At 34.5% G+C, this 17844-nt stretch overlaps 1 protein-coding gene across 1 annotated transcript in view; it reads left to right on the top strand.

The window, feature by feature from the left end:
* Positions 1–17844, top strand: part of LOC121327026 (neuronal growth regulator 1-like) — a 338159-nt gene that overhangs the window by 282728 nt on the left and 37587 nt on the right. The window contains exon 6 of the mRNA XM_041270785.1: positions 85–236. Coding sequence (XP_041126719.1) covers positions 85–236 — 152 coding nt within the window. The remainder of the gene's footprint in view (positions 1–84; positions 237–17844) is intronic.

The raw sequence follows: 17844 nt of genomic DNA, 5'->3' as shown, positions 1-17844 counted from the left end.
TCATAATGGTTGACTTTTTTTTTTTCAGGGAACCAGGGTTACAAATGTTTCTCTTATTTTGACCTTGCTGGTGTTATTCTACAGGCTTTCCAATGGGCGACAAGGGATTATTATTCAGAACTACAGCACAAGATCTGTTCTCACTCTGTCCAACATGACAGAGGATCATTACGGTAACTACACATGTGTCGCTGTCAACAAGCTCGGAACAGCCAACGCCAGCCTGCCTCTAATCCGTAAGTCACAACAACATATCAACATAATTGCCTAAATCTTTTTAAGGCTGTAGGCCTTTGAACACGTTCATGTTCTTTTAATGCTTACCTTTCTATCATAGCAACATTTCTGTGTGTGTTTACTGTATATATGTTTCAGCTTTCTGTATTTACAAAGTTTAGGTTAATAACTTTTTCCCATTCTCTTTTTGTATGAACCCATTCATTTATCTCATGCTGTATTTTGCTCAACTAAGCAGTAACTACAGGGTGCCTCAAGTGTGCAATACAAGGTGATAATACATTAAAGTGGATTCAGTCTGCTGCTGCTGCGCTGTACTTACTATATAAACTCCTTTATGAAGTGTGTTTATTCAAAGTGTACCGTTTCGTTCTTCTGCAAGATAACAGAATTTCTGAGTAAAAGTGATAGCAGTGAGATTTCACTTGTCACATAAGTGTAAAATTCATCTGCCTTGTTGAGGGAATTATAGTTTTCACATTGCAGTAATGCTCCTGTTACTATTTAAAGAGAAGTTGCATCTAAGTATATATATATATATATATATATATATATATATATATATATATATATATATATATATATATATATAGATAGATAGATAGATAGATAGATAGATAGATAGATAGATAGATAGATAGATAGATAGATAGATAGATAATTTGCAAGTTACAATGTCCATAGTTCTGTATGTTACACTTCAAAGTTTTACATAATTCAACCTATTATGTATTCTAAAAAACTAAATGTTACAAACTACTGTACTGATATGATTTGTTGTCACAGTACAATGTAAATAAAATAGTTGTAGGTGTTGTTCTTGTGATAATAAAGTTTTCCTTTGGGTTAGTTGTCTTTCAAGAAATAAATAATAAAAAAAAACTTCCAATGGATGTGAGAACAGATGTTGTTTATTAACAATGTGACAGTGCTGAAGGGAGCTCATTTTCTCTTCTAGTTGCTGTGATATTTATACAATCTAAATAGAAAAATGAAATATAGCTGAGAGTAGGCACCCTGTACATATATTTGAAATCGTTTGATTGTCTTGCTTATATTCAATGATTTGATTTGATTGGTGAGTTTATAAATTAGTCTGCTTTAAAAGATAGTATGTGAAAAAAGATTAAGTAAGTCTGAGTCACCAAGATGTTATATGCACTCTGAACAACATCAAAGATCTATTTGTAGACACATCACACATAGCAGACTTTTTTCTTTTCAATGAATATCTTATTTAACTGAATAATAAATAATCTAATTCTCACATAAAGTAAAACTTTTCCCTAACTGAAACCATTAATTATATAGGTAAATGACCTGCTGTCTCGAGCAGCTATAAATAGATCTCTTGTTACTATCTTCCAAACAGATGTACCTGCTAAATAAATATGAGTCTCCTTGCAGTATTGTAACAGGTGCACTAGGCTTTTAGCCATTTGTGTTTGTTGTCTTTACGTACTGTTAGAGGAAAGCACACAATGCTGCATGGCACTGTATGGTGTTGAGAACACAAACAGCTAATTTGTTTACTTATTGCATGGTCTTGAATGAGGTATTGAATTAGGGATTAGGATTAGGATTGCTATGTTAATTGGAAATGTTAAAATAACTGCCTTTTTAATGGCATAGCAAGGGTTGGGTAGCACATTAATTTGCAATAAGTAATGCATGTATTTATCTTACAAGATAGTAAATATTGTTGGTTTACAAAAAAGCCCATTAATGCCTTGCCTTGCTGCTTCTTTTTTCTTTCTTCCGTTTACAAGTACCTCATGCTTAACATGTTGCTGTGTTCTAAAATTGTAGCTTGTGATGGATACTGTGAAAGCTTATGCACAGTAATGAATTAAAATGAGGAGACGGTGTGCCTTGCAGCCATTCAGATGTGTCTATGGAAACACAGGCTCCACTGGTTGATGGCTAATGAATGACTTATTCCTTTGTCATGGTTATCAGTCATGTGTGGTTCATCCTAGTTCCTTCATGTTGCATTGGGTCATAAATGCTATTCTGTGACCGGTCATGTGCCTGGTGCATAACTGAAGTGCGGTAAATCACTAAAGTACAATGTGCTTCCACCACGCAAAACAATAATGTACCTGCTTCAACTCACAAAAAAGTTACTTCTTACTTGGTTCATGATTTCAAACCTGCATTTCATCATTGTGGATACATGAATTAGGTTAGCATGAAAACTTAGTTGACCTTGATCAGCTAAACACCTATGATCTACAAAACAAGAGCCAAATTTAGCTATACGCTGTTCTGAAGTATACTGTGATACTAGGATATGACACTGAAAAACTCTCCAGTGTAACATAATTAGTCTTTATTTTTAAAGCGTGCCAGTGAAACGAACTACAATGGGACTCCGATGCACCTACTCTGACATTTACCGTCACTGAATCAGACTATAATTGTACCGGTCACTGAATTGCATTTAACATTTTTTTTTTCTTACATTAAAACGACTTTTGTTATTTTATTTATTAACAAATTATATATATATATATATATATATATATATATATATATATATATATCTATATATATATATATATATATATATATATATATATAGCATAAAACATTTGTACAGTAGCATGTGTACAGTAGCTGTGAGTGTTGTTCAGAATTCATTCCCACATCTGTCATGAACATTGGGCCTGATTTTAGATTTTTTATTTAAAAAAAAAAAAAAACAATATTAGAATTATTGTTTGAGTTTAACACTAGAACTGCCACAGTTATACTCATACCTAACTACGAACTATTGTCTAAGTATGGTGTAGGAAAGAAGTGCTAAGGAAAGCAAAGAAGATATGTTCTTGAACTTGTTTGGGTACTTGATAAACTAAAACAAAATCCCGGTAGTTTAATACAAATGTGATGGATAACTTGATTTTACGCTCTGTTAGTTATTACTTTTTAAATTTTGAAATACAAATAGTTTCTAGTAGTTTAACTAAAAATGAAAAACAACAAAAAATATTAATGGAATATGATGTTGCAAACAAGGATTATTTCGAAACTAAACCTACATCTTTCTTTATTTATTGGTATTGATCATGTAGGGAAAAAAAAAATTGTAAAAAAAGTATTTTAAACACAAAAAAGGTTTTCCCAAAATTGAAGTCTCAAAAAAGGGGGAGCAACTTTGATGACAGTGTGACTTATAGAACCATTTTTCCAGTAAGTATTATGCATTTTCCCATTGTAATTTGAAATGGTTTGCTGTCACTATTTATCCCATTTCCAGCAACACAATTGGATGGATTGTACGGCCCTACTTGGATAATTGTACCTTCCACTTAAAGAAAATGTGGATACCCAGCCAAGAAAAAACACTAGCCCTTTATATTATAGGGCATGACTAGCCATTCAGTGGCTTTGTAAACATTGGGTAACTAGCCAACTTACATGTTAACTAGCATGTAATTACATCTTCATCTTGATGTAACTACATGGTAATATCATTGTATAGACCAATGTAATTACACATTTACTGTATTCCACCAGTTGTTATCATTAAAGAGCAGGAAATATGTGATCATTTCTCTGGTATTACCTGGTTACTTATGTTTTGTTGCTTCTGAAGAGCCTTATCGCTGCTGGGAAAATTCTTCCAGGTGTAGGTTCATTCAAGGATAAATGGCTTTCATTAAAACGCTGATCTATTCTTCATACTTAGATACAGTCTAAAGCTCTATACTACAGAAAAAACTGGGAGGACACTAACAATAATGGAACTCTGTGGTGCTGCTATTAACATTCATATTGGCATAATTATTTTTTAATCATTATATAGATTTTTATAATTAATGTCCAGCTGCTCACAAATTCATTAATTTGAAACAGAGTGGGTTCCATTTCTTATATATCTTATATTTATCATTTAAATGTGGGTAAATTAAAAAAAATAGACTTAAATGTCTTATTAAAATATTTTCTACAATTTGGAGGTTTTGTAGTGTAGTGTAATGTAGTGTCTGAATGCTTCTCAGCACTTCATGGTCAGGTGTTGTGCAATTTAAGACCCAGTATCATAGTTCAGAGTGTTATACTTTCTTTTTCCATTCTAAACACTGTTACCTGACCTGAGAAGGGTTTTTTGTGCTGTGTTACTCCCATCTCTTGTTTTCCCATTTCGGAGTGACCCGTGTCATGCTGGGTTACTTGAACGAAACCTCTGTGCATTTTTTAATTAGATCCCAGAAATAAAATTACAGCCATCAAAGTGCTAGCTGAAAATAACACTGACTTGTTTTCAAAACGCTGCAGGAATCGAGATTGACATGCTCCCAAAGAGCCTCAATCTAGCATGTAAATTCCAAACTAATGTATTCACACAGAGTAAGCACTTTCTATTTTATGGTAGTACAGTTCTGAAAGTGCACGATGAACTACATACAGAACAGCAGTCCTTCTGAAGTTCTTCGAGGTGGTTTTGTTGTTTTGTTTAAATAACCAGGTAGGGTATATTGTACTTTTTAGAGAAATCAAACTGATATTCGGAGGTAATTTTTGGTGCAGAAAAACATCTGTGTCACACTCTTGGATTTAACTGCCACACCAGCATTGTCCCGCCCCTTGACAACCAATACACACTCCTGACTTGCTGGTACAGTATTACCCTGACCTTCCAACTCCCACCTATTAGGCTCTCGGTAATTGTCAATAAATGCACTGTAGTACATACAGATAGGCTACAGTATTACAGAAAATAAGCAGCCATGATACTTCTAAAATGGTAGAAATCATGTAATAAAATATTGCAGCGTTTGAAAATCGTAGTATTATTAATAAAAGTCGCCCTCATATAAAGGCTGGGAAACTGGAAAACTGGAAAACGAACTATTGGAAAAGGTATTTGGATTAAGATTTGGATTGCGATTTGGTTGTGGTGACGAGGTAACAGGCTTAGCCTGCCCTGTTAGTAGTTAGGAACATCAACTATTTAGCTAGGGCCCGAGGTCGGGTTAGGTTTTGTTTTGTTTGTAAATAATAAACACACGGTACAGTGTTTCCTGGCATCCTCTGTCTAAAGTGTTTATATGGAGAAGAAAAAACGTGTGACCAGAGGGCAATCCGTTACAATATATATATATATACAGTGGCTCGCAAAAGTATTCAGACCCCTGACCAATTCTCTCATATTACTGAATTACAAATGGTACACTGAAATTTTGTTCTGTTCGATACTTTATTTTAAAACACTTAAACTCAAAATCAATTATTGTTGACATTGACATTGGTTTTATGTTGGGAAATATTTTTAAGAAAAATAAAAAACTGAAATATCTTGCTTGCATAAGTATTCAACCCCCACACATTAATATTTGGTAGAGCCACCTTTTGCTGCAATAACAGCTTTAAGTCTTTTGGAGTAAGTATGTACCATCTTTGCACACAGTGTCGGAGTAATTTTGGCCCATTCTTCTTGGCAGATTTGCTCCAGGTTGTTCGGGTTGGTTGGACGTCGCTTGTGGACCACAATTTTCAAATATTGCCACAGATTCTCAATGGGATTGAGATCAAGACTTTGACTGGGCCACTGTAGGACATTCTCCTTTTTGTTCTTGAGCCACTCCAATGTTGCTTTGGCCTTGTGCTTGGGATCATTGTCCTGCTGAAAGGTGAATTTCCTCCCAAGCTTCAGTTTTTTAGCAGACTGAAGCAGATTCTCTTTCAGTATTTGCCTGTATTTTGCTCCATCCATTCTTCCTTCAATTGTAACAAGATGTCCAGTCCCTGCTGATGAGAAGCATCCCCACAGCATGATGCTGCCACCACCATACTTCACTGTAGGGATGGTGTGTCTTGAGGCATGGGCAGTGTTAGGTTTACACCACACATAGCACTTTGAGTTTTGACCAAAAAGCTCTATCTTGGTCTCATCTGAGCACAAAACCTTTTCCTACATCGCAGCTGGGTCACTCTCATGCTTTCTGGCAAGCTCCAGACATGCTTTCAGATGGTACTTTTTGAGTAATGGCTTCTTTCTTGCCACCCTCCCATACAGGCCAGTGTTATGCAGAACTCTTGATATGGTTAACTGGTGCACCATTACTCCACTCCCAGCCACTGAACTCTGCAGCTCCTTCAAAGTGATTGTTGGCCTCTCTGTGGCTTCTCTCACAAGTCTCCTTCTTGTTTGAGCGCTGAGTTTTGAGGGAAGGCCTTGGATATTATTTTGTACCCTTTCCCTAATCTATGCATTTGTATTACTTTATCTCTAACTTCTGTAGAATGCTGTTTGGTCTTCATTTTCCTTCAGATTCACAGCCTTACCAATGATCCTTCAACAGTGGGGTTTTTATCCAGAAAATGTGACAGCAACTTTAATGGTTCACAGGTGGAGGCCAATGGTAAGGTAATTGTGTCCTCGTTAGGGCAATTTCTTTCATCGGTGCAAACTGGGAGCTTCCACAGCACAGGGGTTGAATACTTATGCAAGCAAGATATTTCAGTTTTTTATTTTTCTTAAAAATATTTCCCAACATAAAACCAATGTCAACTTACAATAATTGATATTGAGTTTCAGTGTTTAAAAATAAAATATCAAACAGAACGAAATTTCAATGTACCATTTGTAATTCGGTAATATGCGAGAATTGGTCAGGGGTCTGAATACTTTTGCAAGGCACAAGTTAAAAAATCTTTTACGGCACTTTTGCTGTAAAAGATTTTTCCTATAATTATTTGTTTTGGGGTATGTAAATTATGACTACAACTATGTGTATGTATGTGTATATATATATATATATATATATATATATATATATATATATATATATATATATACACACACACACACACACACACACACACATAATTTACATACCCCAAAACAAATAATTATAGGAAAAATCTTTTACAGCAAAAGTTTTGCTTTTGTGGATGAGGAAAAAAGTTACATGAAATAGATGTTTATAATATATTATTTATTTAATGTTTTTTTTTTTTTTTTTTATCCAAAACTTTAAAAATGCTAATTCAAAAGTATTACATTTTCACCATGATGGAAAATTAAATTAATAGCTAGCTGAGGCACCTTTTAGCAATACAAAATTCCATGAAATGATTAGGATATTTGTAAATGGCCTTTTGGCATGATTCTTTAATGTTTTTTCACCATTTCTGCGGTTTTGCAAAAAAAAAAAAAAACAAAAGATGTTTTCTAAAATTCTTTGTATTTTATCTTTTGAGAAATTTCTAGAATCATTCACAAAAGCAAAACTTTTGCTACAAAAGATTTTTTCTAAAATTCTTTGTTTTTGAGAAATTTCTAGAAATTATATATTTCCATTGGGATATATATATATATATGTATGTGTGTGTGTATATATATATATCTATGTATATATATATATATAGATGTATATATATATATATATGGAATAAAACCTTGCTAACAGTTGGAACCTTCTCAGATTTCTAAACTTGATGGCAATTTGTTTTGGAACCAACGTGGATAAGGTGTCAGCTATAGTATAACTTCATAAACATAAATCTGACAGGAACAGCAAAAAGATTACTAAATGAAACTCACTTTAAGTATCACAACCGTTATAACTTTAACATAACGAAATGTGTGATAGTTTTAGTTAAGGACATTATGTTAGTGCTGAAGTTTCTTTCTAAATTAGGATTTTTACAATTGCTGCTTGAAGGTAATATTGTGCTTTTTTAAGTACTCTTTTTATTGTAAGAGGTTCAAAGTAGCTTAGGAATAATTCCATTATATTATCTTGCCTGGCACATCAGTCCAACTAAGTAAATATATCCTGTGGCATGTTTCCGCTCTGAAGGATTATACTTTAATTAGGACTGTGCTTTTATGGGGAAAAATTACAGTATACTTAGAAGTAGTGGCCTATAATGTTGTATAGTTTTAACAGCTGTGACATCTATGTATTGGGGAAGCAGGTTTTTATAGGTTTTAAGCATCAGAACCTGTGTTTTAAAGCTATACACTTGATGAGAAATCAATATTTTTGTACCGTATATCTATAAACATAGGTGCATATGCTTATGTAGCGTGGCTGTCCCAACACGTGAAAGAAGTGCATTGCATGGGGTACTACTGTATTTTAGAAGGGAGGTGAAGAGAAAGAAATGTATTGCAAATCCACCATCAAAGCATTATGGACTTTTACTAACACCATACTTCTACTCAGACACTGGTGTAGATGCATTTTCACAGAAAACAAACCATGTCCAAAAAGCAGCTCATGCGCCTATTTACATATAAACTGCTCCTTATCCTTGGACTACTTAAATACTTTGTCGTGTGTGTGTGTGTGTGTGTGTGTGTGTGTGTGTGTGTGTGTGTGTGTGTGTGTGACGTCTTGCTTAAATGCTTACCACATTATGTTGTGTTAAATTCAACTACTGGTAATCATTAAAAATAAGTAGTAAATGTGTAACAGCTATTCTGAATTAATTAAATACAGTACCCATTTAATTGATGATAGTCTCAGATTATAAACTATGGGTGTAATTACATTGTAATAACGTATGGATGGTCCCTATGATTACACTGTAACTACTGCATAATTACATAGAAAAGGTCTTATGAGTAACCTTTTAATAGTTGATGGTACTGGCCATTTCCAGGTAATTAAACACTTATTCCACCTGTGGTTACCATGTAAAAGCAGGTCAGGGTGGTAGTTATCATAGTATTACCATGTTATTATGTGGTTATTCTTAATTGTATTTTGGAGGCTTGTGGAGTATGGCCAATGCATTATTATACAAAAGAGGTTTTCACTCGCTAAACACAAGTTTGTCTTGATGTCTTGTCTGTTGCCTGTGCGTGTTTTGTTTTTAGATTTTATTTTACTTTATTTTGTGTCTCCATTATGTTAATAATACATGAATGTCCTCTTTCTTTTTTTCCTCTTCCTCCTTTCTGTAGCATATATTGAACCTACCACTACTAGCCCTGTGTCAAGCCCAGGTCAGTATTCACATACTGTACTGAATCTGTATATTTGGGTACTGTAAACAGTAACCTCAAGGCACATTTTTATCAAAATTGGTATCCTGGATGTTGGCTTTAGCTTTCATGTTGTGGGCAGATGTGTCATTACAAACCTCATAATTAAACCTTCACTCAGCCCATTGGTGAAAAAGAGCTTGTGGTTTCATTCATGGCTGTCTCTTGTGGCTCTGAGAGCAGTGTGCTATAATGCTGTCCTTTATCTGTAAGCTTTGTTCCTGCCGCCACCTTCCTTCTATGTAATAGCCCTTCCTTCTAAGTATTAGGCTCTGCATGAAGAGAGACTGCTTAACAACCAGTCAATACTTGATGTATTGTTTCTTTTTGGTGTTTCTGCAAATGAAAGCTTGCATATACACTACCATGAACCAAACACGAAAAAGCAACATGAAAAATACAAAATAAATTAATCAATGGTGTCATGCCAAAGGGAAAAGAGGATACTGTTCAGACAATTAAATTATTATACATTATTACTGTACTTTAATATGAAACATAGGCTTGTATTTTCATAATTATTTTCTGAAATATATGACAGTCAGTCTGATTAAATTCAATCACAATTTTGTAATCCACATGTTGTCCTTACTGTGGGCATATTTACCTTTTGCGAACATGTCTTCCTTCCATCCCTTAGCAGTTTGTTTTAAATGAATATAATTGTCTGTGGTGTTTCTTCTCAATCACAAAACGATCTGCTCAATGAAAATATGCAATTCTTTGCTTTCATGCAATGTAAATACTTGCAGAACAAATGATAATTTCATGCTCTAACGCAACACTTCAATATCAACACACTAACTCAATATCCTAGAGCTATTATTTTGTTTTGTTTGTTTCCAAATTGCCTTCATGGATAATTTAGAAATATCCCAGAAGAATGGTTTAGAATAGTTTAGCCACTTAAAAATCATTATTGGCTCCTGTCACAACAGGTAATACATTGAGTCAATAAGATTCCATAGATGTTTTATGTTTGAATACAGTGCACATCCAATCCATATGGAATATAATGAAATCTGTAATATAGTACTTTGAAAAAGACATCAGTAAGTGTGTACAGCTTTTATAGATATCCTCAGATAAAATATGTGCAATATCAATACGGTGTTACACTTAGATTCATGGTGTTAAACATTCATTAAATAGTGTGCTGGAAAAGGTGTTTTTTCTTAATTTGTAGATGTTCTTATTCCAAATCATTTTTATTCATGGAAGTCTTTTCTTGTTTCTATTGTACACTGTGACCTGGATAATGTAGAAATCTTTGAATTCCGAGGTCATGAATTCAGTCCTTAGTCACTGTGGAAATCAATCCAACAAGAAATGTGTTTTTAAGCACAATGCAGTTCATACCAATTGCACAACACCCCAAAACATAATGTTATAAACAGCACTGAAACTACTGTCTGAATGCCTTGTTCAATACAAAAAGTATTGCGCTTTGCAAACCTGACAGATGAACAAAAAAAAAGGGCTATAACAAACTAAAAGGTAAACTAAGAACAATAAACAAACCCCCCCCCCCCCCCCCCCCCAAAAAAAAAAAAAAAACAAAAAAAAAAAAAAAAAAAAACATACCACATAAAATGGCTTGAGGAAAAGCTAATTTTTTAATAAGTTTACTTTGGCAACATGATAATATAGCAGTTTTGGGTTATTTTTAGTGTGTTTATTCTAGAATCTTTATCATCCACTTGGCTTCGCTATGCCATCTGTTTGCACTTGATCATGTATGTGGGTATAACGCATGAAAAATAGCCTACCCACTAATATGGAAACAGAGAGGCCTGCGACCTGCATTCTCACTTCCCCAAAGTTAGATGAATTGTAGACATTGCTATTACTTCATAATTACCCTCTGTGAATAATAACCCCTTTTATAAAAATTTAAACAATTGCATTTGCATTCTTTTTAATTTACAAAGCAAGCCCAAGTCTACTGTAGATGTGCTTCTATAAATGCCTGCTCAACCGTATACATCCTAAAGCTCACACCTTTGCTGTAATTTGATTTGTATTTCTCTCTGTCGGTATGGCTGCCAAATTCTTACCTTGTTTATAGCACAACATAAATGAAGTAAGCTATCACCTTCAGTTAGAAAATTATTTATCTCAGTGTCTTCAAAAAGTCAATAATATGCATCAATACACATAATGTGCAGATGGGATTGTAGTGTAGTTTGCATTTCTGTCAATTTAAAGGCATTAATAATGTGTCTCTTTTAAATGCCACACCCAAAGCTCCAAAAACCAAGACCACGCCCTGAAGACTTAAAATCACAAAGCAATGAACTTCAATGCCAGTGCATGTCATATGTCAGTATCTCTGTCCTTTAAAAGTGAAATGCTTTACTTCTGTGTGACCTAATATACAAAAAAACAAACTGAATGTATCAAAAGTTTGCTATAAAATAAGTAACAAACATTTGATCCCCATTTTTCATTTATTTTTTATGATTTATTCTTTACTGTTTTTTCTGTAAACAAGCAAATACCAGGAAACTCCCATTTCTTATAAAAGCACTGTTAATTGTTTTTTACACTTTCTTTTCAAATTGACAGAATCAAAGTAAGTATTCAACACAGAACTGGAGGACATAGTTGTGAGCACCCCAAAAGTTGTGTATTTCTTAAAGTGCCTTAAAAGACGACATTGGGGTGTTTTCTTAAAAGTATTTGCTAATTGTCCTAGTTAACAGCATTTCATTTAAACATTAAAATTTTAACAAGTCATCCATATTGATATTCATAAAATGATCTGTGTAGATGAACGATTTATAAATGGGCGTATAGTCATTCAAGAACAAAATCTGTTCTCTTTTTAATGACATCATCAGCCCTATAACTCTTCCCTGAGGGGCCTCGGTAGCTTTTCAAAACATAGGCGCAACTATTCAGGTCTTGCGAATTTTCTCATATTTCTCGCAACTCTGCTTGCATTGTGAATGTTTTGTGTAAAATCGCAAGTGAGTGAAATATAAAAGAGTTGCAGAGAAACTGCAATTATCGCAGCACTGCGGAAATTAACATGCATTAACACAGGGAATCAACTGCAACACTCTCAAGGTATATAACCATCGCATTTTTTTTGCAAAATGAAGACACATTATTTGGGATTAACGAGGCGTAGCCCCAGCACCTTTTCAGCTATGAAAGTTAAAAATGTAATTCCATGTTTTGCTATCAAATGTGTTTTCTTACAATTCAACACATTCCACTGCCAGGGACATTTAATTACAGCCATGTAATGCCATAAAGATGACACTGGCTGTGAAAGAAGGATTGCGACTCAATTGACGTTTTTTTATACACAAATGTAAGCTTACTTGATTTGAAAAACGTATTGAACGATACAAGCAAATTCCTACACTACTTGGTTTGATTGAATGAGTAGTACACAACAAGCTTCAATATGAAAGTTCGTTCATTTCAATAAACAACAAGTTTTAAATGAAAGCAAATATTGTAGCCTACTTCACTGAAGTGAAAACTGGCTTCTGTTATTTTTAAATACCACTGCTTCCGATTATACTACTGCTTAATAACAGGAACAACATTTTATTTTATAACGGTTTGGTTCTCTCTTTCCTTTTTTCAATGACTAGAATTAACTTAATAGAGAATAAAAAAACTGTTGTGCATATTTACATTGTATATCTAGGGTTTATGTCACAACTGTGTTCTCGCCAATTACCATTAAAGAAAATACCCATTATAGCTCATAATGTAATTATTAACCATAATAAACATGGTACCTCAGTAAGAACTAGCGATTCTGGCTTAATTATCCCTAGATTCATGATGAAAATGAATTAACAATTAATATTATGTATGTTTAAATATTTCAAATCAATCATAAATGTGTATTTGTTGTATGCCAAAAAGAAACCTAACAATCCAAATTATTATTACATTTATTCATATTCTCAAAAGAAGAAGAATAAAGGTTAGGCTTCATAGTTGAAAACATATGTATAAAGAAGAAACAAAATAAAGCATTCAAGGAAATGTAATGCATTGTTAAATGTTCATAATGAATCATTGAAGTCCTCTCTGGTCATGGAGTTCTGCATTAGTGAAGCAGTCTTTATAGTTCATCATGCATTGTTCGGTTCAGTCACGCATTACGGACACATGCGCCAGCTTCCACGGGCTATGTTCATTGTTCAGCATCTAGTTGAATAGATGCACATTTCATATTGTGATGATATCAATATCATGGCTTCAGTTCAGTTACGTGTAAACACAAAGTTTAAATATAAGTTTGATACTTATTCTGTTAGTGCGATGTTTAAAACAAAGTCTTCTTAACATGGTTGTCCTCTCTGTAGTCAGCTGTGCAGCAGCGCAGTGCAATATCTCTGTGAAGGCTGTAGGCAAAAGCTTTCGTCGTTCCGGAGGGAGTCTATCTTCTCCGGGACAGCTTTGAAGATTACATCATTGCATCTTCGTTGACGAGCTTCAGCGTTTGAGTTGAGAGCCATGAGATGTTTAGAAGAAAGAGTGAATCCAGCGAGTGAATCCAAAGATCGCGAATCAAGAGCATCCAGAGAGAGCCCGGAGAACAAAAATCCTTGTTTTGGGTTTAAATGACACGATTTATAGGAGTTCCCTTGTACTGTAAACAAATCAATGTCGGTCCTTCCATTGGTTCACAGTATTTGATAGACAGTTGCATGTCACACAAAAAGGGTGTGTGTTAGAAATGGAATGTATCTGCCTATTTCGTTATCAAAGGATTTTACATTTATCATTTAAACCTCCTATTCAATATAACTTTTGTTACATTCATTGGAGACGCATACACATTTCAGTTTCATTCTCTATACAAAATTATGATTACAAACATAAAACACATCATAATACAGTCAAAGGATAATATTTAAAAATAGTTATTAGTTTATAATATTCATTTAAAACATAATAAACCCTTCAGATTTATTGGGAAACTTACTTAAAATAACTATTAAACTTTTGTCCACATTTAACTAACTTTTAACACAATAATGGTAGAACTGTATCATCACTATAGCTTGCTTGGTAAGTTTTATGACACCTTAAGAGGCCAGACAATCAGATAGCATTTTGGAAGGCGAGCTTCAAAGAGTTAATACAGTTTGTGTCCTGTGCCTTATCTACAAAACTTTGAAGTTGATCTGGTTAAGAATGATCTGGAATCGGTGTTAACAACCCAATCCCCACAGTATGTCACACAGGCAACAGAATTAAATATCTGAGAAATGCTTATATTAAAATTAATTTAACCATGAATTTCCTTGACAAAACCAAGCTAACAACTATCTAACCCAAACAAAAACGTATGTATTTATGCATTTATTTATTTATTGCAATCTCGGATTCTGTTGCATTCACAGCGCTGATAATGTTAGATATAGCTAGATATTACTACAGCGCAGACCATGGGTCAAACCAATGTTTGTATAGGCACTCTTGACTGTAGGGGTACTTGAGCAGGGTTGAAAACCACTGGTCTGTTCAATTGACATAAACTGTAATGGATCAAAGTAAATCTCGTACGTCAAGATTATGCAACATGTAACTGTGCATGAAAGTCTCTTCTGCCTGTGAAGTGCATTAATGTAAAATCACTTGATTTAATTGCGTAAACAGTGGTGTTATATAGATCAGCTGCCTTCGCTTAGATAAACTTAAGACACAATTCTTACCAGAATATGAATATGTATATACAGTATATTTCTATCCAAACAATAAAAAGCAGTCTCGGTCTCCATTAGAATGTCATTATAGTTCAGTCCAGTGTGACGTGACAGCCGGGGATGTTCAGATCAATGTTCACCAGCAGGAGTCACTGTGGGGCAGTGTGGCAATGTTGCCCCGCCCCTGTGTATTTCTGTGTTGTATGTTGCGTGTGGTGTGTTGGTGTATAGTCATTGGTACACAGGATATAATATTGGTTATGCGCACAAGTGTTTAAAATGTATATTTGTATTTAGGCACGAGGATTGCACATCACTTCACGTGCAGATTAATTCACATGCAGTTGTACCAAGACTCCAATTGAATGACTGATTAGCAATCGAGTCTCGGTACAGCTGCATAAAAGCAGCATGTTTTCACTCACTCTGGGTTGTGTGTTCGGTGAGTGGAGAACTGGATTTGAGATGGAGGTAATAATCATAGCAATATTTAAAGTAAGAACTTCTCACCGTGTTTGTCTGTGTAGTCCATTTTGTTTGTCTCTTTGTTTTGGCAAAAGTGCCGTGTCCTGTGTTTTGTTTGTCTTACAACCTTTTATTTTCTGCTCTGTTTAATTATTAAAAGCTGAGCACACCCAAGCGCTCAGCTTCACCAAACTCCACGTCTCTCTGCTTATTCTATGTTGGTTCCTGGTTCTGGTCTGACGTCACCCACTACAGCCGTCTTTCTGACAGGCAGACATAAGAATACAGATCAAAAAGAAATGCTGTACTTTAACATAGATTTTTTTCCTCCCTTCCAGGTTCTGGACCATTCCACCCCTCTGCCCCAAACTATAGTACCAGTTTTCTGTGGTTGAAGCTATTTAGAGATTTACTGTAATAGAAACCTAAGCACCACATAACAGGCATTAGTTTTAGCATAAAAAAAATATTGAAAATGTTAATCAATCTGTAATTTAAATTAAATATTTGTTTATCAGTTTCTAAAAAAACCGTTATTAAAGACAAATACCTGGCTTGTTGTTTATAATTAAGCCTACCTTTCCAACATGGTCGACAACCAGACAGTAATGTTCTCCAAACAGGGTTTTATTGCTTATATGCCCGATGGGCTCAAAAGAAAGCTTTCTAAATACTGAAGCTAACTGGATTTTATTCTACTAGTTTATGGAACTCTAGAAGTATGACTGCATGCCATGTTTCTCAGCAAATAAGAATGACCCCCTGTGCCCGTTAGGCATGCAGAAAATAAGGACATAGTCTGAATTTTGACTTCACCACTTTGCCGGTTGCAAATCTTATATGGGATCAAAAGCTGTTTACAGGTGTCACAAAAAGGTAAATTAAAATTGGTATGAAGTTATGTACTGTAGCAGGGCAGCAGAGAGCCCTGCACATAATTAATGGGGCAGGGCAAAGCCCTGCTTGTGATTAATGTATTGTGGGCTTGTTTTAAATGTATTGGGTGTTTAGTTAAAAACATGATTTAAACGATTTAAAATGTGTTGTGTTGTTGTGTATTTAAAACGGGTGACTGTATTGTAAATACTGTAATTGTTTGGTTTGTGTGTTGGTGGTGGTTGCAGAGGTAGGGTTAATTCCTATCCATGCCAAGAACATGTGAGAATGTGGCTGAAGCCTTTATTGAATAACTGATGATTAACTGGGATATAAGGAGAGATATATCCTTTTTTTTTTGGGGGGGGGGGGGAGCAAGAGAGAACAAAATGAAAGTAAGCAAGCCAGCTACAGTGATCTAGATATCATGGCGCTTTATGTGTTCGACAGTTTGTTTTGTTTAAACCTTTGATTTCGTTCTATGAGCAGTGTTTTGTTTAAATATTTATATTATTGTGAATAAAAACTGCAAACCAGCACTTTCACTCATAGAACCTGTCTCTGTGGTCTGGGGACGTCACCACTTGAGCCGTTCTGTCACATTTACTCTAAAAAAAATGTTTTAAAAAAAGTTCCTGAACTGGTGAAATGTTTTTAATCTAAAATACTGTACCAGTGCTTGGATCCTTTAATATTGCTTTACCACTGAGAATGTGGCTACTGTCATACTATCTATCACATTGATCCAAAACATATGTTAAAAATAGAAACACTATAATTATCTCTGTATATGTTCTTCTGCAAAATGGAAAAATTATAATTGTATCAGTTATGCTTACTTGGGACTCTGAATTAATCTTCAAGCTGTAATCTTATTTCATTTTATACATTCCGCTCCCACATTCCTCTTGTTTCAAGGGTATTGGTGTTCGTGCATTTGAAAAGAGTAGGGTGTTCATATCATACAAGAAACTGGTTAGCTCACATCTTAATAGTAAACTATTGGCTATCTCAGTTCAGCATTGCATCTCAGACTCAAATTGGTCTGTATGTGTTTTTGATGTTGCCATTTTCAGGGAATAAGAACAGCTTCAATACGCAAAATTCATGCAGGTGCCAAACAATAACGCTACTTTTTGTTTCATTTTCTATATCTGTAGCTGCTGGGATACAATGCTAATTCTCATCTTCAGATCCAAGACTGTTTAAATCAACCAAGAAATGCAGTTAATTTACCTCTTCATCGCCAATATAAACAACATGTGGCTGTACACGTAATTGTAGTCTGACTCTATGATGTTAAACCTTTGCAGTCAGCACATAAAGGAATTAAGTAATATGTAACGAGGGTTACAAAAGCTGCTTTCCAAAAATACAAGTCACACCTGTAAAGACCTGAGCTGATCTCATGATCATTCACATTTTCTGAATTAAACATTAACCCTGTGCAGTACTTTGTGCTAACAGCAGCTTGAACCAAATGTGAAACGTCTCTTCCCAGACCCAAATTCACATTCAGTATTCATAATCACTAAATATTTATTGTTTCGTAGGAAACACACAAATTATTTTTTA

This window comes from Polyodon spathula, chromosome 14 (assembly GCF_017654505.1).
Source record: "Polyodon spathula isolate WHYD16114869_AA chromosome 14, ASM1765450v1, whole genome shotgun sequence".
In the NCBI taxonomy this organism is placed as follows: Eukaryota; Metazoa; Chordata; class Actinopteri; order Acipenseriformes; family Polyodontidae; genus Polyodon; species Polyodon spathula.
Note: the sequence above shows the minus strand (reverse complement) of the source record. Positions and strands in the feature narration are given on the sequence as shown.